This window comes from Camelina sativa, chromosome 16 (assembly GCF_000633955.1).
Source record: "Camelina sativa cultivar DH55 chromosome 16, Cs, whole genome shotgun sequence".
In the NCBI taxonomy this organism is placed as follows: Eukaryota; Viridiplantae; Streptophyta; class Magnoliopsida; order Brassicales; family Brassicaceae; genus Camelina; species Camelina sativa.
Window position 1 is genome coordinate 17,690,695 of NC_025700.1, and position 19,623 is coordinate 17,710,317.

At 36.3% G+C, this 19,623-nt stretch overlaps 6 protein-coding genes across 7 annotated transcripts; all 6 read right to left on the reverse strand.

Annotated features, from left to right (window-relative positions):
- LOC104750949 (myb-related protein 308-like) lies at nucleotides 1,922-3,037 on the reverse strand. Its single transcript, XM_010472807.2, has 3 exons — nucleotides 2,760-3,037; nucleotides 2,512-2,644; nucleotides 1,922-2,410 (listed from the first exon to the last, which is right to left on the reverse strand). The coding sequence occupies exons 1-3, from the start codon at nucleotides 2,797-2,799 to the stop codon at nucleotides 1,990-1,992; spliced, it is 594 nt and encodes a 197-aa protein (XP_010471109.1). The 5' UTR covers nucleotides 2,800-3,037; the 3' UTR covers nucleotides 1,922-1,989.
- On the reverse strand, nucleotides 3,363-7,098 carry LOC104750950 (multicopper oxidase LPR2). Of its 2 annotated transcripts, XM_019237427.1 has the most exons (5): nucleotides 6,631-6,879; nucleotides 4,340-5,464; nucleotides 3,928-4,257; nucleotides 3,693-3,841; nucleotides 3,363-3,568 (listed from the first exon to the last, which is right to left on the reverse strand). In XM_019237427.1, exons 1-4 carry the CDS (start codon nucleotides 6,877-6,879, stop codon nucleotides 3,788-3,790), a joined length of 1,758 nt encoding a protein of 585 aa, XP_019092972.1. In that variant the 3' UTR covers nucleotides 3,363-3,568; nucleotides 3,693-3,787. The 2 variants fall into 2 exon arrangements, with proteins under 2 accessions (XP_019092972.1, XP_010471110.1); XM_010472808.2 differs by having other exon boundaries at nucleotides 3,378-3,841; nucleotides 6,631-7,098.
- On the reverse strand, nucleotides 10,201-11,510 carry LOC104750951 (heavy metal-associated isoprenylated plant protein 20). The gene is made up of 3 exons (XM_010472809.2): nucleotides 11,168-11,510; nucleotides 10,838-10,913; nucleotides 10,201-10,723 (listed from the first exon to the last, which is right to left on the reverse strand). The coding sequence occupies exons 1-3, from the start codon at nucleotides 11,303-11,305 to the stop codon at nucleotides 10,425-10,427; spliced, it is 513 nt and encodes a 170-aa protein (XP_010471111.1). The 5' UTR covers nucleotides 11,306-11,510; the 3' UTR covers nucleotides 10,201-10,424.
- Nucleotides 13,124-14,963, reverse strand: LOC104750953 (pentatricopeptide repeat-containing protein At1g71060, mitochondrial). The gene has a single exon (XM_010472811.1). The coding sequence runs from the start codon at nucleotides 14,872-14,874 to the stop codon at nucleotides 13,351-13,353; it is 1,524 nt and encodes a 507-aa protein (XP_010471113.1). The 5' UTR covers nucleotides 14,875-14,963; the 3' UTR covers nucleotides 13,124-13,350.
- On the reverse strand, nucleotides 14,918-17,284 carry LOC104750952 (beta-glucuronosyltransferase GlcAT14A). The gene is made up of 4 exons (XM_010472810.2): nucleotides 16,432-17,284; nucleotides 16,013-16,088; nucleotides 15,811-15,926; nucleotides 14,918-15,707 (listed from the first exon to the last, which is right to left on the reverse strand). The coding sequence occupies exons 1-4, from the start codon at nucleotides 16,910-16,912 to the stop codon at nucleotides 15,193-15,195; spliced, it is 1,188 nt and encodes a 395-aa protein (XP_010471112.1). The 5' UTR covers nucleotides 16,913-17,284; the 3' UTR covers nucleotides 14,918-15,192.
- On the reverse strand, nucleotides 17,552-19,599 carry LOC104750954 (ELL-associated factor 2-like). Its single transcript, XM_010472812.2, has 4 exons — nucleotides 19,275-19,599; nucleotides 18,800-19,149; nucleotides 18,623-18,665; nucleotides 17,552-18,173 (listed from the first exon to the last, which is right to left on the reverse strand). The coding sequence occupies exons 1-4, from the start codon at nucleotides 19,390-19,392 to the stop codon at nucleotides 17,707-17,709; spliced, it is 978 nt and encodes a 325-aa protein (XP_010471114.1). The 5' UTR covers nucleotides 19,393-19,599; the 3' UTR covers nucleotides 17,552-17,706.

A 19,623-nucleotide genomic window follows, 5' to 3' on the forward strand; every position in this document is an offset into this window, starting at 1 on the left:
TACTGTCACTGTGTTAATTTTTTCTTCTTATAGCAAATGATTTTATTTGCCGACTCCATCTCCTCCAAGTTGGCCACGCAAACACTACTCCAGTCTCCAGTTGCTAAAAAGGAAAAAAAAAAAAGACGTTTCTTCAAAATATTTAAATTTGTAATATACAATATGGCATATAATTTCTTTAAACTATTTTACCAAATTTAATTTACTTTTGGAAAAATAGTTTTGAACAGGTTGTACAAATAAGTATGAAACGGCATTGCATTAAAAAGTCATATCGGTTTAAACAAAAGAAAAAAGGTTTAACTACGACGTCCACATTCTAGTTTGTAAAGATGGTTTAAGAACTTATAATAAAGAATAATTGATTTTATATATCACTAAAGAAAAATAACTCAAAACTTTGGTCTTTCTCAATCTCTTAAATACAATTTCTCAAACTCTCCCTCAAAAACTCATAGCTTATGTCACAACTCAACATAGCTTTTTATATCAAAACATATATCCTAATCCTATCACGAAAACACCAATATTTAGATAACTCCTAAATATTATTTGAGCTTATCTTCTCTAATCATAATTTGATTAGGAAGTCTTCCTCTTCGAACTTATCCAACACACATCGACCGCGCCCACCATGCATGTCCGTGTTATGCATCCTCCATTAACAACTTGAAAAAATAGACAACATTATCTCTTAGACGTACGTATTTGGAAGGTTTGACTGGCTGGTTTCGTAAAAAATTTTGGTCATAGAAACAAAATATCTACATTGAAGTTTTTAATAAGGCATGTGATTGTTGCTTTTTACATCCACACACAACTCTCCACTGGCCTCATTAGATTCTTGACATTAATTCATCAATAACAATATAAACTGCCACACAATACTGATGTGAATATAATAGATATGAAAGTGAAGGTGTGAGATCAGAGTTTATACATGCAGTAGTGGAATCCACTTCATTGATGGTTGTAGATTCTGAAATAGTAGAAACAACTTTAATGGTTCTTTATGATAAATAGTGGTCCATTTTCTCAGCAAACAATCTTCTTTCTACTTGCCACACATTCATTTTCTTTGGTCATACAGTTCTGTTTAATACTAAATGATGTTTGAATAGCGGTTGTACAAAGGTAATTTACTTCCTTTTTTTTTCACGCACCATGTGCAAATAGTTTAAAAAAAAATTCAATTCTCTAACTGATACAAACACAGTAACATTACACTTTGGAATCTAATGTAATTGCAGCTCTTTGTTCCTATCTTTTTTATGTCAGTACACTATATGGTTAAAGACATCTTTATCTACATGAATTTCTCATTCATTTTTTTTTTTGGTCAAAGGAATTTTCATTCTTTTGTAGTAATATTAACTCAAAATCTCTATATCAAAAACAAAAAAAAAAAGTTATCTCAAATATGTTAACTGCACCAGAGTAAATCTCAAATAGAACGTAGCATTAATTCATTTTCATGGTGTTTATACTAGCTGATGAGCTAATATTTGACTTTATAGTCTCCATGACATCCTTAAGTTGATATGTTTTCTTTTCGTTTTGTAAGTATATTAATTTGCTTCCTTTATATCTTTCGTAAGTAATTTTCATATTGATATATAGATTCCATTTTGCAAAAAGAGTGTTTTGGATTGCTTTTGCATAAAGAGTAAACTGTAGTTTGGTAGGAGATGAACAAACTTGTCCATTTTAAGAGAGTTAACTAATGCTTCCCATCAATGTGCACCGCATATTCATAGCTCCATTAGCTAATTTCTTGCAGCTTGATTGATCCAATTCAGTTGTGGTCGGTCGGTTATCAACGGTTTACTACTAGGTACTAGTAATAGTTTCACTTCATTGAAAACGAAACCAGAAATTTAAGAGAATAGTTGTTCAACGAACAACCGGTCCAAATCAGGACTAACATATCTCTCTAGTGAATATTATAACATTATATAGAAAGATGGCTACAAAGAAATACATCAACTTTCACTGGAATAGAAGAAGCGTTTCTTGACCTGTTGAACCATAGTTAGAGAATTGGCTAGAGTCCTGAAGACAACGACCTGGTAAAGAAGTCGGGGTCAGGATGAGACCGATGTTGAGGTCAGGCAAACGACTTTGTCCAGTACTAATACTATCCTCCGAGCAACTGGTACTTGAAATGGGAAAAAATGTTATACCACATGATTCGGATACCGAAGAAGACTGATCACTGATGATCTTGGTTTCATGTTCCTTATGCGAGGACTTGAGGTAACGCCTGGAAATGTAGCTTGTGTGATGGTGGAGACGATGATTGGTTGGGTCGATTCCCATTTTGATGAGTTTCCTCTTTAAGTAAGTTTCCCAATGTATCCTAACTTCGTTGTCGGTTCGTCCAGGCAATCTTCCCGCTATCAATGCCCATCTGAAAAACAAAGTACCATCAAATTTTAAAACTGTCACATATCATTCACATTACATTCAATTAATACTAAACTAATGAAGATGAAGAATGAATAAAAGAACCTATTGCCAAGAAGTGCATGAAGCTTGAGGATGAGGTCGTCTTCATCTTTTGAGAAGTTGTTGCTTTGTTTTACTTCTGGCCTCACGTAGTTTCTCCCTCTCAATCGACATCTCTTACCACGGTATTGCATTCCTTAAAAAAAAAGCGACTAGGGATCAAATTTCACAAACTTAAACTCCCGCATGTATATGTGATCTATGAATAGCAAAAACACACAATTGTTACTGTTTCAAAAGAAAATAGTTACCTGAAGGGGAAGAGAGTGCGCGGAGGGGGATTTTGTTCATGTCCTTATTCAAAGTGAGCTAGATTGGTACTTGAGTTGTGTTTTTTTAACTGTTGATTGATTGTGAGGTTGTTTGCGAGAAGCAACTGATAGACATACTGTATATATATAATTAGGGAATGGATGATAGAGGATAGAAGGTTGACTTGGACTGGTGGGTTGAGAGAAGCGTGCATGCTATAATCAAAATATTAATGAACGAGGAAGAACAAGAAGAACACATCAACCTTGTCAATTGGTCCTACATTTTAGAGGATCAAACAAATAAAATTGATCCCATATTTGTTCATTTCCAGTAGATATTATTACTAAGGTAGTAGTGTTTAAAATGTGGATATACGTCGCAATCCAAATCTCTCTCTTATCCACATTTTCGTTAAAATATATGTATGGATCTTTTTCTTTTTTCTTTTAAATAACAAATATATATATTTGTGTGTGGATGGTATCAAACTATCAATAAAAGATTCACTAAAAATATGTTATCAAGCAAGAATAAGACAAATTAGATATTTAGGGAGTGCTTAAAATCAATTGGATGTATTATTTGATAAAGATGAGAAGTTTCCAAATGATATAGAAATAAAACAAATTAAGAGAAATTATAACAGGAAACCATAAAACTAAAAGAAGGAGACGGATTGAAGAGTGTAGTTCAGAAACAGATAAGGGAGAAACATAAGCATTCAATTAGGAATTTGACTGGTGGGTAGGACTTATGATTTTTTTTCCATTTCACTCACCTCTCTTCCCTCTCTTACACTTACCACCTACCACCACAAATCAAACATCAAATAAGAAGCAAAATTTTCTTTGTTATTGGGCCCGTTAAATCCTGTAAACGTTAGGCCAAAATAGACTAACCATCAACTGTAGAAAAAAAAAATTAATAACCTTTGTATTCTAGACATGATCGCATTCGTAATTCTAAATCGTATTCTTTTGAAGTATGGAACCATTTAGCATTTTCTTGAGAGATACTCTTGTTCTCACTTGACCATCGCAAAGGGCCTCATCATCATATTGTCTTCGTGATCCAATATCTGCAATTCAATAAATTGTATAGTTAGTTCTAAAAGAAAAAGCTCAAATAACATTTATCAGAGTTTAAATTTTTTGACTAGCTTACGTGACAATGGTAGACATAGCCTGGCTTTTGAGTAGCGTCGAAGGAGTAAGAATCATTGGAGTGAATGTAAGAAAATCTAACGAGGATCTTCGTTACATGTCCCGGCATCATCTTGAATACGTTCTTCCATCCCCGCTCGTGCGCCGTCACCGCGGTTGTGTTCCCAACTGCGTATTTGTTGATATTGCACTTGACGGCGTCGTTCCTCTTGGTCATGCAGTCCGTGAACTCCTCAGTCTTCACCAAAGCCTTTTGTTCCAACACTTTGAACAATCCCAAGTGAATGTGCAACGGATGGTTATCCTCCGTTAAATTGATCACTTCCCACACCTTCATTACATGATTATAAAAATATCAAATATATGAATCAGACCGTTATAAAATTGTGTGACATATATTAAAATATATATACCTCACTGGAGCCAATTGTAGGAGTTTCTGTCACGGGAGCACTGTAGGGCAAACCGTTGATGTATAGATGTGTTGGCTCGTCAGCGCTTGATACATACTCGAACATGGCGATGTAACGTGTACGTGCTGAGGTTGATATGTGAGCAGGAGGGTATTCGATTAGCTTCTTCGGAATGGTCGATGTGTCAACTTCAGATTTGTTCTTGATTATAAACTTCATGACTTTGCTGTTCTCTTCCGTGACTGGATCTCCGGAGGGGTAAGGATAAGGTGCATTGTTGGCTAGTATTGCTGTTTTTGACTTTGATTTCGAAAAGTCAACAACAACATCAATGATCTCCGATGGAGCCAGGAGAACCGTTTTGGCGGGTACCGGTTTTGATAGATATGCTGAATCTGAACCGACGACGATGAACTCGAGACCGTTGGAGAAGAAAAAACGGAAGAACCTTGCGTTGCTAGCGTTTATGATCCGGAATCTGTATTTCCGACGGCGGACGGTTAACCGCGGCCAAGCTTTTCCGTTCACGATGATGGCGTCGCCGAAATACTCTGGCTGCCATTGAGGATGAATGGAGGGGTTGTTCCCGGTGGCGTTCATGTAAATGGAGCCATCTCTACGGAAACCTCTGTCAAAGATGACCAAAGGACGATCGAATTCTCGGCCAGTGGGTAACCGAAGCGGCGACTCAACGGATCTGTGGCGGAGAATGTAAGCACCTAACAAACCGGCGAGAAGGTTAACTCTAGTCAAACCAGCAGCGTGGTCATGGTACCACATGTTTCCAGGTTGTTGCTTGTTGACGTAATGCGTACTCTTTTTGGTCCATTTGGATCCTGTCTCTTTGAAACCAGCGGTGAACCAAGAATCAGCGTTTCCGTCGCTGGTTGGTTCGTGGATGCCTCCATGCAAGTGAACCACCGTGGCAATGCCGCCGTGTTTTGGGATGGCCGGGGAGATTGTTGGATCCCAAGGGAGGATATGCTTTGAAGGGAGGTGGTTTCGCCACGTGACGTAGGTGTCTATGCCATAAACAGCTTCTATTGTAGGTCCGGGAACTGTTGCCTTACGCTTCGATGTACCATATGCGAACACTGGCGTGGCAGGCAAGTTTCTGTGGAACTTCTGTACTTCACAATAAGTTTAAATCATATCAGTCGATGTGACAGTGGTTGAGAATTTTCAAACATTCAAATCATTCGATTACTTAGCAGAGTAGTTAAATAGTTTAAAGAAGCAGAGCACAATTAGCTAGGCCAAAGTGGTAGAAAAGCACTCATAATTATATACTTAGTGGGTAATAACTTTCTATCAAATAATCATTAGATTTTATAAATTTTAAAAGTATAATGTATCGATAAACAAAACTTAAAGAGCTAACACACAATAGTATTAAATTTGACTAGTGGTAAAAGACACAGCACTGATTCGTCAGTACTAAAACATAAGATACTTTTCTCAAGAGGACAAATAAGTGATAGGACAAACAAGAGTGGAATACACAAGGTGAATCTATTCTAATTCACTTTACCAACAAATAGCCGTAGCCAACTAAAAAGCGACTAGTTTCACTAATCTATACGATTTCCAATATTTAATAAATTAATTTTTAGTCATTAATGAGTTCAGATACAAGAATCAATATCCATCTGGTGAAGGGCAAAGTATATTCTCGAGGACAAGACGACGAGTGACAAAAGAATGAGCATTGATTCGTCGGTTCTACACTTCTACTATTGCTACTTTTTTTTCTCTCAAGACGACAATTCGACAAATAATTGAGGGGACAAGAGTGTGAACACAGGCGAATCTATTCTAATCACTTTACAACCTAAGAGCCGTAGCCAAGTAAAAAAGCGATTAGTTTCACTAATCTATACGATTTCGAATTTTAATGCTAACGTTTGTCACTAACGAGTACAGGTTTAACATTAATTATTATATTTCTTTGGCCAACAAATCTTTTTTTTGGTATTGCATGTAATACAGGTGTATCTCACTAAATGGTGGATATATGCATCTCTATCTAAATATTTTGGCCATTTATAGCTTCTGGACATAAAAGGAAGATGATGTGTCTTCACGATCTACTGTAAATCAAAATTTTCAAACATACCAAAAATATCTTCAAGAAAAAAAAAATGAATGAATCGAAATAAGAAACGACTATACAGACTGTAAATATTTAATTCAATCATACCGAAAAATATTAGCTTCAAGAAACCAAATAAGGAAACGATGAGAAAATAAAGAAAGAATCGAAATGAGGAATAAGGTAAGAAACAAAATACCCATTTCTTGAAGAACATGCCGATGTGAAGAGATTTGGGTTTGAGAACGCCGTTTACGGAGTGGAAGCCATGAAGAGTGGGTATATGGGGAAGGTTGTCAACGAACATCTCTAGCTTCTGGAGATTGAACAGTCGCTCCTCTTGCTTCTTGCCTCCTGCGTCGGCGTCTCCGGCTACGAGCCATGCCATCGTTACTATTAGCAGCAACATGCCTCTGGTCATTATCCTCCGAGAAGGCATAGGCTCCATGTCTTTGTCCTAATTCACGAGCTATCGAAATATGAGAAAAGTCAAGTGTGTGTGTTTGTTTTTGTATGTGTGGAATACTCAAAAAGTTGAGGAGAGAAAGTTGAAGAAGTTCTTTGGGGTTTTGCGTATTTATACATATAATGAGTGTGTGGTGTGAAATAAAATTTGTCACTCTTTGCTTTCGATCTCTTGACTCTTGAGTCGCTCCATTCTTTAGAATTTTGTTTTTTCCAATGGGTTATTAATAAGTGGGCTAAGCAAGATTTGTATTATTGACTAACTTAATGTGGTCAGAAATAAAACTCGTCGATATCAAGACTTTCCATTAAAATTTGTACTATTAAGCAAAATATCATATTTGTAGGGGTTGTATTCAAACTAGTCCTTCCGTTTCATAATATAGGATGTTTTAGAGGTTTTTCTTTGTTTCATAATATAAGATGTTTTCAATTTTTTAAATAACTTTTATATTAATTTTATAGTTTTTATTATTTATTTTATACAGTCTTGTTTATGATTGGTTGAACTTTTCTAAAGTGGTTCTTTCTTAATCTGTGTGTTTTCACTCAAAACATCTTATATTTTGAAACGGATGAAGTAATATTTTGGAGGCCTGTTATTCAACTTAGGATTTTTAAATCACTTTCAAATCTAATGTTATTCAATATGAAATGTGTTAAAAATCATTTAAAATCACCTACAATCTTCTGTTACTCAATCAACAATTTGTAAAAGTTATATCACATCAACTGTTGTTGAAAACATAACTTTTTTTTTTAAAGAAAACTATAATAGTTATTTTGGGAGATTTTGGATACTTTTTTATAAGAGAAAACCTGTTGAAAAAATTACACCTTCATAAATGTGATTTTGAAGGATTGGTTAAAAAAAATACAATTCACGTAAGAGCAACTTCATTGGTTTGCTCTATTTTTTGCTCTAAAAATAGAGTTCTCTAAAAATAGAGCATAGGTTTACTCCAATAGTTAGTTCTATTTTTAATTTTAAAACAATTAGTTTAGATAAATTTTGTTAAATGATTTATTTTAACTTCTAATATAGACCTATACTTTTAAAATTTACAAATTCAACCCACTTATTTTATTTTTAATAAATATCCAATACAATTATGGTATTATGAAAAATAAAATTTCATTACAAAACATAAATAAAAGTTACATAGGTGATTAATACATATTTAATACACACCATCATTAGTATATTGATTCACTCAAAATTCACTCAAATATCCTAAAATCCAAAATCTCATAAATCCCTCACAATTCTCCAAAATCATAATTTGAAAATCACAATATCATAGTAATTTTCGTTATGTATATATACTTGACAAATAATACAGTATATATATATATATATTTTTTTTTTCTTTTGATAACATTTTATCAATTTTTAAGTAGCATAAGTAAAACCCATCAGTTTATAATAGACCGACCATTGCAAAGATAGTTAAGACGCTAAAAATGAACCCAACTTGAACCAAAACTTTTCCCAGGAGAGCCCAAAAGCGTATATATAAATCAGATAGGCCCACATGCTAATGAAGTAATATCAATGTCATCTACACTGCTCACAAGCGATCGATCAGTACCGAGTTTGATAAGATTAGAGCCTTAGTTAGAGGCGATGGTAGAATTGTAAACTTCCGATACTTGATTTGATGGTTTATTCGAATACAAAATGCCCTTTAATTTATGTATTCAAATAGTACTTTACATATTTGCATTTGTGGATAAACGAGTCACATTCTTTATTTGTTGCAAATTGGAACGATAAATACTTTTAAACTCTTCTTGATGTTACTACAGTGAATAACTATCTAGAATGATTACCCACCAGGTTTGATTCGTCTTTGGTTAAGCAGAAATTACAGTTTTGATGATACATTTTGAAAATTGCCTTAGTATAATATATAATTATAGACTTTGAGCATGTCCATGTTTTGGTGTTGCTAGTCAAAATGACTGAGAGCCGTCGATGTCTCAGGTACTGTACACGTGGAGATTAACCTGAAAGCTCATCTCCCATATAGCTAAAATTGCGGTTGTCACCATCAAACAACGAGCAACGCAAGTCCCCACCTCGGCGCGTTTTGCGTTTTGCGCTTCGTGTGCCTTTTCTCGTCTCTCCATTTGTATTGCTTGCGTCCTTTTCACAAGTTCAAATCTTACATATTCCTTCTTTATTTTGTTCAAGTTGTGTTGACTGTTAAGTCATAATTTAATAATCAGTCATTTCAATTTAGTCCCAAACAGTTGATTAGAAATATCAACAGCTAGGGTACTTAAATGTCATCTCATCCTAGGCAGCACCAATAACCATAATAATAATTTTTTTTTGAATTCTAATTAATCTTCAGGGGATTTTATTTAAGATCGCTCATTCTAAGGATTGAACTGGTGTTTGTTTTTTCGTGAGGTCCCAACTGGTTAGTTTGTTATGACATAGCAATAAACTATTTTTTCGTTTTTGGTACGGACTAGTAAGTTTATGATACACATCAAGTTGTCAACACCAAAAATATATTACAGCCTGACTATAAAGATTGGATATGTCATATGTGCATGGTGCCACAAATTGATTCGAAGAATAATATATTACATTGCTGATTCATCCGGGAATGTAACAAACATACTAAAAATAGTAATAAAGAAGTAAAACAAAAACAAACTAACAAAACTGTGTAATAAAGTAGTTTTTTAACAAAATTTATAATTTCATTTAGCAAAAGACTTGTCTCCTAACCGGTGGTCGGAAAGATTTGCTACCGTTACACTCCAAGTCTAGGACAATTACGGTACTCACGTGTCATTTTTTGACAAAGCTATGGGAGTATATGTTGACAAACAAACAAAAAAGGCTATGAGAATATACAAATATCTTGTATTAGTTTATTACAAATTGTCGAGTTACCCAACTACATCGTCAGCAACATATCTACTTTGATGGTGGAACCATTTATATATTTCCGAAGAAATCTAGTTAATCGCTGAAGTTGGATCTTCGACGTGTCAGATAATAAGTAATAGAAGATAAAAGTTGGATATTGTATTCTGTGATGATGTATGGGTTTCAGTTGTAGGCTTGTAGCAGGGATTACTACAAAACCAAGTCACACAACACATTTTTCTGACCAGTTTGCCTCTACAAAACCAATTAAACTCAAACGTACATGTATAGCTTCTTAATTTTTAGTATAAATCCTACCCGAATAAACCGCTTATTTCTTTATTTTATTTTATGGGAAACTTTACTAAAACTAATAAACTTTAATATTCATTAATATATTTTACACATTCGTAAAATAAATAAAAATCATCCGAAAATATATAAAACACATTGATTACACATATTCCACTAAATTATTTTGAAAATGTTACACAAGTGAAATGACTGGTTTGGTTCTTCCCCTACGTAGGTACATACACATACCAAAAAAAAAAGAAAAAAAACAAAAAAGAGAAAGCCAAATTGTTTGAGACAACGTTACGTGCGGTGGATACTCATATATAAAATTTATTATTTTATTACATAACGGTGCAAGCGTTGGGATTCTCGTCGCTGAATATTGATATGAAGTTGTCGTCTGGAGCTCCCGGCAAAGGCTGCAACTGGGACTGCTCAGACTTCCTAACAAAACCGGCCGGAGCTTTTTTGTCGTAAGTTCCGACTGCGTATGGATATGCAACCATGTTGTATGGAACGTACGGCCATATCTCGGCCTTTTTGCCTGTCCTCTCGACTCTCTTTAAGACCTTCTTCGGTTCCACGTACCCACTCACCGTCACTTTGTGTATCTTTCTGTTCACCTCCACCGATTTCGCCCCTGAAATTTTTCGAAAGAAACATGGGTTGTTAGTACACATGAAACGTATAGTGAGGTTTTAAGAAAAAATATTGAAGAATTTACAAAGAAAGACTACGAGCTAGGGATTCGAACCTTTCATGGAGGAAACCGCGTTCTTGACTCTGCGTTCGCAGCCATCACAGTCCATTTTCACCTTTATATTCACCGTCTGCCACAAAAAAAAAGGTTCATTAGCAATACGAAGAATTGATTAGGTCCTAGCTATATAAATGGATGAAAACATACTTTTTGAGATTTTGTTGGATCTTTCGTTTTTGTTTTTCTTAAGTTTTATGGAAAATAAAATCTAACTTTGTATACAAGAAACACACTAAAAACTCATTAATCAAAAGACTAAGAAACAATAAGAAGTTCAGAAGCAGTTTGAGTATATAGCAAAACGAAGTCGTTGTAAATATAAACCTGCATGACTTTACGCTTCCTCTTTCTTTTGGTGACTTGGAAGTAGTCGGAGATATAATCGGAGAGAGAATCAAGAGCTCCCATGTCTAAGTACGTACTCTCACCAAAAGACGACCAAAGTCGTAGATAGATATGCATATATTATGGACACGACTCGACCAAATTTATAGAAAGTATTTGGTGACAAAATGAACAAGTGTTATGCCGAGGATTTAGTACAACTAAATGTGTTTAATATTTTCATAAAGTGTTATTAGAGAGGTGTATATGTGGCCCTCTAATGATGTGATCCTCCAAATACACACGGTGGACAACGATGCCAATTTTTGGGTTACTTCACACGACTCGGACCTATTTATAATTTGTTACAAAATTCTATATTTTGTATTAATAAATTAAACAGAAGGCTGTACGTTAAAATCTTTTCTAAAAGATATAATTTATTCTTTTCTTAACAATGTCCGATGGATCGATTATAATAAAACAATGTCACGGGATTAGAGGTTTATCATCCCAATCACCTGATTCACCTCACAATTCACATGCGTCAAAGTTAATGCGTTGGTAATGGCAATTATGGTTGTGTCGATACTTCTTTTACCATCTAAGCCTTTCTTGTGGTTTTGTGTTTAAAATAAGGGTCTAATAGATCCCACAACTTAGTTTATGATTATTAATTTTGTATGCCTATAGATAGCTATATGATGTCGGTCTGTATATATATATATATAGTGTATGGCATAATTCATAAGTGTACTCGTGTATTGAAAAGTGAAAGCGACACGAGCCTTTCTAATTAGTTAACTCTTTTGTTACTTTGGAGTTTGTGGATAGGTACACGACCGGATGAATGATAGTAATAGGGTTTTATAGATAAACTACACAATCACACATTCAATTATTATGATTTTAGGTAAGAAATAGTGAAAGGAAATAGTAATTTCGGAAAAAATAGAAAGGAATGTAGCAATATAAAGGGGCAATGATTCGATGAGAAAAATATAGGGTGTGTGGGGGTCCGATTTTACGAAGTAGACAACTCAATCATGCTATTTATGAAGTCTATATGTAGTTTGAAATACTAAAGTCATAAGCCCCTCCACATCTTTTTTTGATTATTTGTCTTAATATTTTTTTTTTGTCTTTATACTTTCCACCCTATAAACTTCGTTGGCATTTTCTTCTCTTACACCCCAATTATCATATTCTTAGACCTCTTTTTTTTTTTCCCCTCTTACAAAGTTATATACTTTTCTAAATTTCTCTTCTAAGCTACTCATATAGCTTTTTTTGGTTTAATTTCCAGGTGAGATATACTTTTTTATATATAATTCCAAACAGTATATTACAAATTTAAATGTACTGAGCTAACGTAAATGGTTTGGTTTACCATTATAATTTAGCTAAAGAGGGGTTAATTACGGATATAAAGTTAAGTCCATAAGAGGGTTGCATTGAAAGTCATTGACATATAAAATCTCAAGATTAATAAATCGTTAGCTGTTATATAGCACGCAGTAGCACTTATCATATCTTCACTTTTGAATTAAAGGTTACTAATCAAGGAAATTACATAAGCATTGATCAAAAGTATATGCATGTCCACATCCTCCATTTACAATATAACAATAATAATAATAACTGTTTTTACTATCATTAACTGTTTGTGAACAGAAAAAAAAATCATATAGCCCAATCAACTACTTTGACCATTCTTGTTAGTTTAATAACATAGACTTGTCGTCATTTGTCAGAACTTAATTCATACACCAAAACATCTCATCTTCTGGTAGTGTTTCAATATGGTGACTACATCATGTACAGATGAATACTCTTGTTAAATTTGATCGAGATTTAACAAACGTATGCTCTATTGACATGTCACTCGTGCTACACCAACGTTGACAAACTAACTTGGTGCAGAAACCATTGTAACGAAGCTACATAATAGAGATATATAGTAAAGACAGTTTATGACCATGTTGAACAACAAACAATCACCTGATCACGGTTCCTACAACTGTGTCCGTGTACTTTTGCTCTAGGAGAAACAATCTCTAACTGCTTAGGTCGCTGAAATTTTGGATAAATCTCATAGATCATAACAATTCAATAGTCCAAAGCTAAAACAAAATGCAGTACAAGAGATAAGTAAGAAGAGAAACCTAGCCAATTAACCCGTTTCAGCCAACGAGTTGTGTTTTCCTCAGCCTATCCATCTTCACAGCCAAATCCACAACTTTATCTTTACGGCCTTCATCCAGAAGCGTTTGTTTAAGACGGCTAAACATTTGTCCCGGTGGCCTGATACCCATACCCAACATCTCATTGAAATACTCACAAGCTTCATCTAACTTGTTCTCATGGCACATAGCTGTGATCAAACTCGAGAACATATGCATTCCAGGAAGAACACCTTTTCCTTTCATCTCATCCCAGATTTTAATCGCCATATCCAATCTCTCTTCGTTGCAGAACATCCTCACCATGATCTCATAAGTACTCACAGTCGGTTCACAACTCATCTTCTTGTAAACTTCATAGGCTTCTTTGGTCCGCTGCTTTCGAGTCAAATGATGAAGAATTATATCATAAGTTCGAGCATTTGGACCAATCCCTTTCAACCTCATCTCTTCCACGGTTTTGAATGCATCTTCCATTCGCTGTGACCAACAATAAGCTCCAACTAGTGCATTATAAGTAGGAGCTTCAAGAGGAAACCCTGAACTCTTTGATCTCTCGAAAAACTCAAGAGCATCATTCAACTTCCTCTCAGAGCCAAGTCCATTGATCAGACTGCAAAAAATGTGAGGACTTGGCTTACAATTCCTCTGTTCCATCTCATTGAAAAACCTAACAGCTTCATCATACTTCTTTGCCTTGCAATGCGCATTGATAATGATACCGTAAGTAACAACATCAGGTTCAAAACCTTCATCTCTCATCTCCCCATAAACCTCGTTAACCCTCAAAAGATTCAACTCCTGACCCCAACCTTCAAGTAAAATAGTATACGACTTAATATCAGGCTCAAACCTTTTCTTTTTAATTTTATCGAACACCTTCTGTGCATCCCCAACGTTTCTAGATTTGCTCAAAGTATCAAGCATTCGATTGAAATCACTTGATTCCATCTTAAACCCATACTCTTCCATCTTATGAAACGCATTTATAGCTTCTTTAACCTTCCTAGCTCTAGCGTAACGTCTAGAGATTAGCGCAAACGTGTCTTTGCTCAGAAGCTTCCTCTGTTTCATATCGTCTACTAAAGACCAAATTAGTTTGAATTGCTTGATCTTACCTAATGATTCGATCAATGCGTTGTAGCTCGAAGTAGTGTGCTTGAAACCCTTTTGATTCTCTGCCCATTTGAATACAGACAAAGCTAATACCCCAGCGTTGCTCAGCTTCTTCAGCACTTCTTCGATCAGAGCAGGCGAAAGCTTAACAGAAGCTTCGTTCAGTAAAACTTCAACGCTTGAATCTGAGAATTTGGTGAGAGTCTTGCAGATTTTATCGGCGTCTTGTGAAACATCATCAGGGGTTTCAACAGAAGAAGCGTGAATTGATCCGTAAAGCGTCAAGTTTGAAGCTTTATGAATCGATGCGAGACTCAAGCTCGGTGAGGAAGAAGAAGAGATTCTTAAGAAGTAGACACGGCGAGAGAGATTCACTCCGGCGAAGTGGAAGAGTCGAGAGAAGACCATTTGGGGGAAAGAGTTTAGATTTTTACTTAAAACCCTAAAGAAATAATCGAATTTGGTCGAGTACCATCAATGTAAAGATACAACAGAGGAACATAAACAAAAGTTCTCTCTAAGTGGCTTTAACAAAGGAATTACAAAATCTGGGAAAAGAGAAAAAGATCTCTCCTTTAATCTCTTCTCCTCGTATAGATACAGTAGCCACTGTGATCTTGTTGTTGCCCAAAGAATTAAACCTTACAGAGACTGAAAACAATGTAATCTCTCGTGTCGTGTGTCGTATAATGACTCCAAAAAGTCCAAAACCCCATTCTTTTCACTTCACTTGCATTGGTTGGATTGTGAATTCAAATCATCAAGAAAATTCGTTATTGTTTCGTCTAGCTTCTTAGCTTGAGGTCCAGATTTGACTATGTTGACTTCATCCCATTCCGAGCAAGGATCTGTCCACCAGCTACTGTGGCTCGAGCACCAAGCGCCGGGTGTGACTCGGTAACGTCCGCGTTTTAGTATCTCTCTATCGACCATGTCGAGTACTGGATCGTCTTTCTTGAACTGCCGGGCGAAAGCCGCTCCGCTTTGAGCCATTTGATCGAAATCAGAGACGCTGAGGAAATGTGGTTCCATCTTTGGTGGACTGTCCCATATCATGTACCGTAAGTCCCCGTTGACTGTCGTGTTACTGAACTCTGGCGCGTTGCAGATCACCGTGTGGAAGTAGCATTCTTCTGAGAGAATGACGTTGTTAAAATACATGAGGAGGGTTCTTGGTAAATTGTCCCAACCGAAGATGCAGTATTCTAGGAAAGATCTGCTTAGTACAATCCAAGGAGAGCCTGCAGTGTGATATCACAAACCAGCAAACATAATTTGGTTTAGAATGAAACTGTATACATACAAGGAACTTAGCCATAACTAGTATTATTATTAGCTATTTGCCTGTAAAGACTTTGAATGCATCTGGTGTTGGTCGTTTCTCAGTAGCTGTGAAGAGCTGAGTTCTTCTAGCTAAGTAAAGTGCTGGATCAACAACAATAGGCTTGATCCTCTGTGATCTACAGAAAGATCCATCATCATCATTTTCATCCCCACACACATACAAGTAAAACGAATTAATAAAATAGAGACTGGCTTTACTTACTCTTTCCAAGCAAGGTCACTAGTGTGATCAATGAAATTGAGGCTTCTATTCACGGAGGCAAACACATGAGACAAGTCTGAGAGAGGAAAAAAATGTTCCATTAGAAATCCAGGTCAGATGAAGACAAAAACAGAAGCAGTGGAGCAATAAAGTTCTAAAGCAGATAAATTTTGCCATAAAGGGATCAGTATCATCAATGAAAGTGATTACATTTCCACTTTATTTCCAGAAAAATATAAAATAGATCATGAACACTGTAATACGCCACCAGAGACCAAACATAACAAGCTCAAAGATTGGTAAAAACAAAGATCTAGAGCGCAAATGAATCACAGACAAACCCAAGACTCCTACTCCAATTAAAGCAAATTGTCAACTTTTAGATATAAATAGAAAGAAACAAAATTATTTTAACATACCATCTTGAGTAATGAGAGGATAATCCAAGGCACTAAGCTCAATAAACCAATTCCAAGTACGATCAAGCTTAAGAAGAATAGAAACAGCGTGAAGAGTAGCAGCAGTCTTAGAAGCACCATTATCAGACAAACGATCAACTTTCCCCAAAACATCAACATTCCCAAAAGCATTCACAGCAGGCACAGATTTCAAATCAGAGAGAAGAGCTAGCCTCTCAGCATCGGTAGCTTCAGCACCGAGGTGGAGAAGGTACCGGTTCCTTGGATGATAAACCGCGAGCAATAACCTAAAGATCCGGTCATTATCACCACGACCACCGGTTATGTAATAAGCAAAAGCAGGTGGGTAATGAGGTCCGTGACGGATTGAAGAAGGGAATGGTTTAGAAGTGAAAGCAGAGATTGAGTAGAGTAAGAGAAGGAACACTGATAGGAACACTACAGAGAAGAGAGTGAAAAGCCATTTCTTTTCAGCTCCCATTGTTTGTTTTGTTTGCTTTTTTTTTTAAAGTTCCCTTCTTCCTCTTTAATCACACCTTCAAATCTGGCTCCGATTGAGCATATATACCGATTCACAGATCAAATCTGTGGAGTTTACAGCTCATATATGGATCTTTTATAATAAGGAAGATGAGATCTCGGGAAGAGTGAGATCGAACATAGATTGAGACTGGGATCAGACTTAACGAGATCTCAAGAATCAGAGAGGGAAGAGAGAGAGAGTGAGAATAAAAGGTTAGGGTTTGAGAGACGTAACAAAAAAAAAAAAGATTTGGACTTTGGAGGCTCTGAAGAAGACAATGATTCTTTCTCAGGTACAAATTTCGATCTTCCGACTCAACACAACAAGTCGGTTGGGAAATAAACTCCATTGTTAACAGTAATTGCCATCTCTCTTACACCACTCGAACGTTTAGCGCGTCTCTTCCACGCTCCTTGATGAAGATGTGAAGCGTGCTCTTCACGCGGTTGGTAAAGAGAGTGATAATAAAGGGTACGAGAGGTGTGTTAGAGTGGTTAATCAGTCGAGGATAGAGATTTACTTTACTAATTAATTTTTAATTAAAGACTGGACAGTGTAGACAAGGACAACCTTAATACAACTACACAAGATTCTGCCTGAAATAGTAACTGGACCATATCTATGATTTATATTTTGCTACTTCAGAAATTTTTTACCGTTTTGGATCTTTCAAACCAAAATTATTGAGGCAGTAAGTCTTAAATATGGAAATATTGTCTGATACCAAAGTTTGGAGCTGTTGTTGTTTTTTGTTACACGGAGTTGACTTCATCATCATCGTCACTACCTCCACTTCCACGGCTACTGCTTCCGCTGCTACTCTGGCCGCCACTGCCGCTTCCGCTGCTTACACTTTTGCTACGACCATCGCTGTCACTTCCGCTGCTGCTTCCACTGCTACTGCTTGAGCTTGAGGTTTGACCCTTTTGTTCCTGGTTCACTTGTGCTCTTAGTGCTTCTGCTGCGTTAAGACCCTTTTCTCCTTCACCTCCGCTATCGTCATCCACATCTGCAATCTCTTCTTCCGTGATGCTAAGCTGCTTGTTTAAGTTTTCCACATATTCTCCACCATCAGCATTCTCTTTCTCTACGTTCTCGTTCTCTGGTGTGAATGAGCCGAATATTTCAACCATATCAATCCCGTGATGCTCGTCTCCATCATCGTTCTTGTCCTCAACTGGAGAGATAGCAGTTACGTTTCCAGCTACAGCAGGTTCAACTGCAACCACTTTTTGTGTTAGATGTTAAAGCTGCTACAATAATTCTTATAGTAAAACATGCAAACACCAGATATAGCAGTTACTGTTAATATTAAACTTGACTCAAGATTCTAATATTCCTGCCTAGACTCCATTGATTATATTGAACCTATACAGAACCAAGCAGTCATAGCGGCAATGACGATTAATAAAAATTACTTTGTAAGGCACTACTGTTCTGGAAGGCACTTTAGTTTCTTACTAGCAACCTAACTCAACCAACCATCTGTGCCTAACTGTGGCTGGTTGAGAAAGAGACCAAGTTTGTCTTGTTTCAAGACAAGTTTTGTTCAATTTATGCAGTGTATCCTAGATTCCTGTGATCCGATCTACGAAAAAAATATCTAGCAACAAGAAGGGACTAGAGATGCTAAATCATATGAGAATATTCCTGCAACAAAGTTCTAACCTGAGTTCTCTGACTTCCCAATTTCGATTCTTTCCACCTCAACCTGCAGAAATTGCAGAAAATGAAAACTAAAGCCAGTAGTAGCAACATTTTATACCACCAAGCCTTCAATAAATCCATAACTTGAACACAATCAAATAGGATCAAAGACAAGTACAAAGGCATTTGGGAACTCACAGCTACATCAGGACGCAAACTTCTATTCACTTGCGGAGATCTAGCAGCACGACCAACAGGAGATAACCGATGCTCGACAAACGCTGCAGCCTGAGAAGCCGCAGCAGATTCGCCAGGTGTCCTGACATGCCGCAGCTGCTTGACAGCCCGATGCATTCTCTCCAAACGAAACTTCTCCCCATCAAAAAACAAAACCGCATCGTTTTCTTTGTAATCCTCACTGCTACCTTCAAACGTCACCTTGGGTCTACCAGGTTGATTATTCTGAAACTCAACTGAAACTCTGTTATCTTTCTTCTTGTGCAAAGTCCCTGACCTGTTCTTGTCAATAGAAGCAGGTTTGAATTCATCTGCAATTACAAATAAAGATCAAATCTTACTTACCTGAACTATTTGAATCATCTGATATAAAAGTGTTCCAATTTGGTCGAATCAACCCAAAATATACGAAAATCACAAAATTGGGGAAACTCACATCGCAAAGTGCAAAACTTATGGGAAGAATCATCTTTGGCAGAGGAACCCAAGACAAGATCATACCATTGATCTGTCTTTGGAGCGGTACTAGGCTCATCACTGGAGTGATTCGACATCTTTTGGAGGACAGAATCGATCAACGATTTTGATCAAGGCGAATCCATCATCATCAAGATCGAAAAATCAACTCGATTGCGGAGGACCCAGCCAGAAGTGTCGTCTCGCTGCTGCTGCTGCTCACGTAGGGTTTTTGCTGATTTTTAGGGCAAGAGAAGTTTCGAATCCGGGGATCAGAAAATTTTGGATCCGATACCCGCCGGTATATGCTTTTTATTCTTCTTAACCAC

Coding starts and splice junctions, on each gene's coding strand:
- LOC104750949 (XM_010472807.2), bottom strand. CDS start 2,799: ATGAACAAAATCCCCCTCCGCGCACTCTCTTCCCCTTCAG. Junction 2,645..2,759: donor CGCACTCTCTTCCCCTTCAG/GTAACTATTTTC, acceptor TTTTTTTTTAAG/GAATGCAATACCGTGGTAAG. Junction 2,411..2,511: donor CATGCACTTCTTGGCAATAG/GTTCTTTTATTC, acceptor TTTGTTTTTCAG/ATGGGCATTGATAGCGGGAA.
- LOC104750950 (XM_019237427.1), bottom strand. CDS start 6,879: ATGGAGCCTATGCCTTCTCGGAGGATAATGACCAGAGGCATGTTGCTG. Junction 5,465..6,630: donor GCATGTTCTTCAAGAAATGG/GTATTTTGTTTC, acceptor TGTGAAGTACAG/AAGTTCCACAGAAACTTGCC. Junction 4,258..4,339: donor CTACAATTGGCTCCAGTGAG/GTATATATATTT, acceptor CATGTAATGAAG/GTGTGGGAAGTGATCAATTT.
- LOC104750951 (XM_010472809.2), bottom strand. CDS start 11,305: ATGCATATCTATCTACGACTTTGGTCGTCTTTTGGTGAGAGTACGTAC. Junction 10,914..11,167: donor GGAAGCGTAAAGTCATGCAG/GTTTATATTTAC, acceptor TTTTTGTGGCAG/ACGGTGAATATAAAGGTGAA. Junction 10,724..10,837: donor CGCGGTTTCCTCCATGAAAG/GTTCGAATCCCT, acceptor GAAAAATTTCAG/GGGCGAAATCGGTGGAGGTG.
- LOC104750953 (XM_010472811.1), bottom strand. CDS start 14,874: ATGGTCTTCTCTCGACTCTTCCACTTCGCCGGAGTGAATCTCTCTCGC.
- LOC104750952 (XM_010472810.2), bottom strand. CDS start 16,912: ATGGGAGCTGAAAAGAAATGGCTTTTCACTCTCTTCTCTGTAGTGTTC. Junction 16,089..16,431: donor TCCTCTCATTACTCAAGATG/GTATGTTAAAAT, acceptor TTCCTCTCTCAG/ACTTGTCTCATGTGTTTGCC. Junction 15,708..15,810: donor TGCATTCAAAGTCTTTACAG/GCAAATAGCTAA, acceptor ATCACACTGCAG/GCTCTCCTTGGATTGTACTA.
- LOC104750954 (XM_010472812.2), bottom strand. CDS start 19,392: ATGTCGAATCACTCCAGTGATGAGCCTAGTACCGCTCCAAAGACAGAT. Junction 19,150..19,274: donor TAAGTTTTGCACTTTGCGAT/GTGAGTTTCCCC, acceptor TTGTAATTGCAG/ATGAATTCAAACCTGCTTCT. Junction 18,174..18,622: donor TGGGAAGTCAGAGAACTCAG/GTTAGAACTTTG, acceptor AAGTGGTTGCAG/TTGAACCTGCTGTAGCTGGA.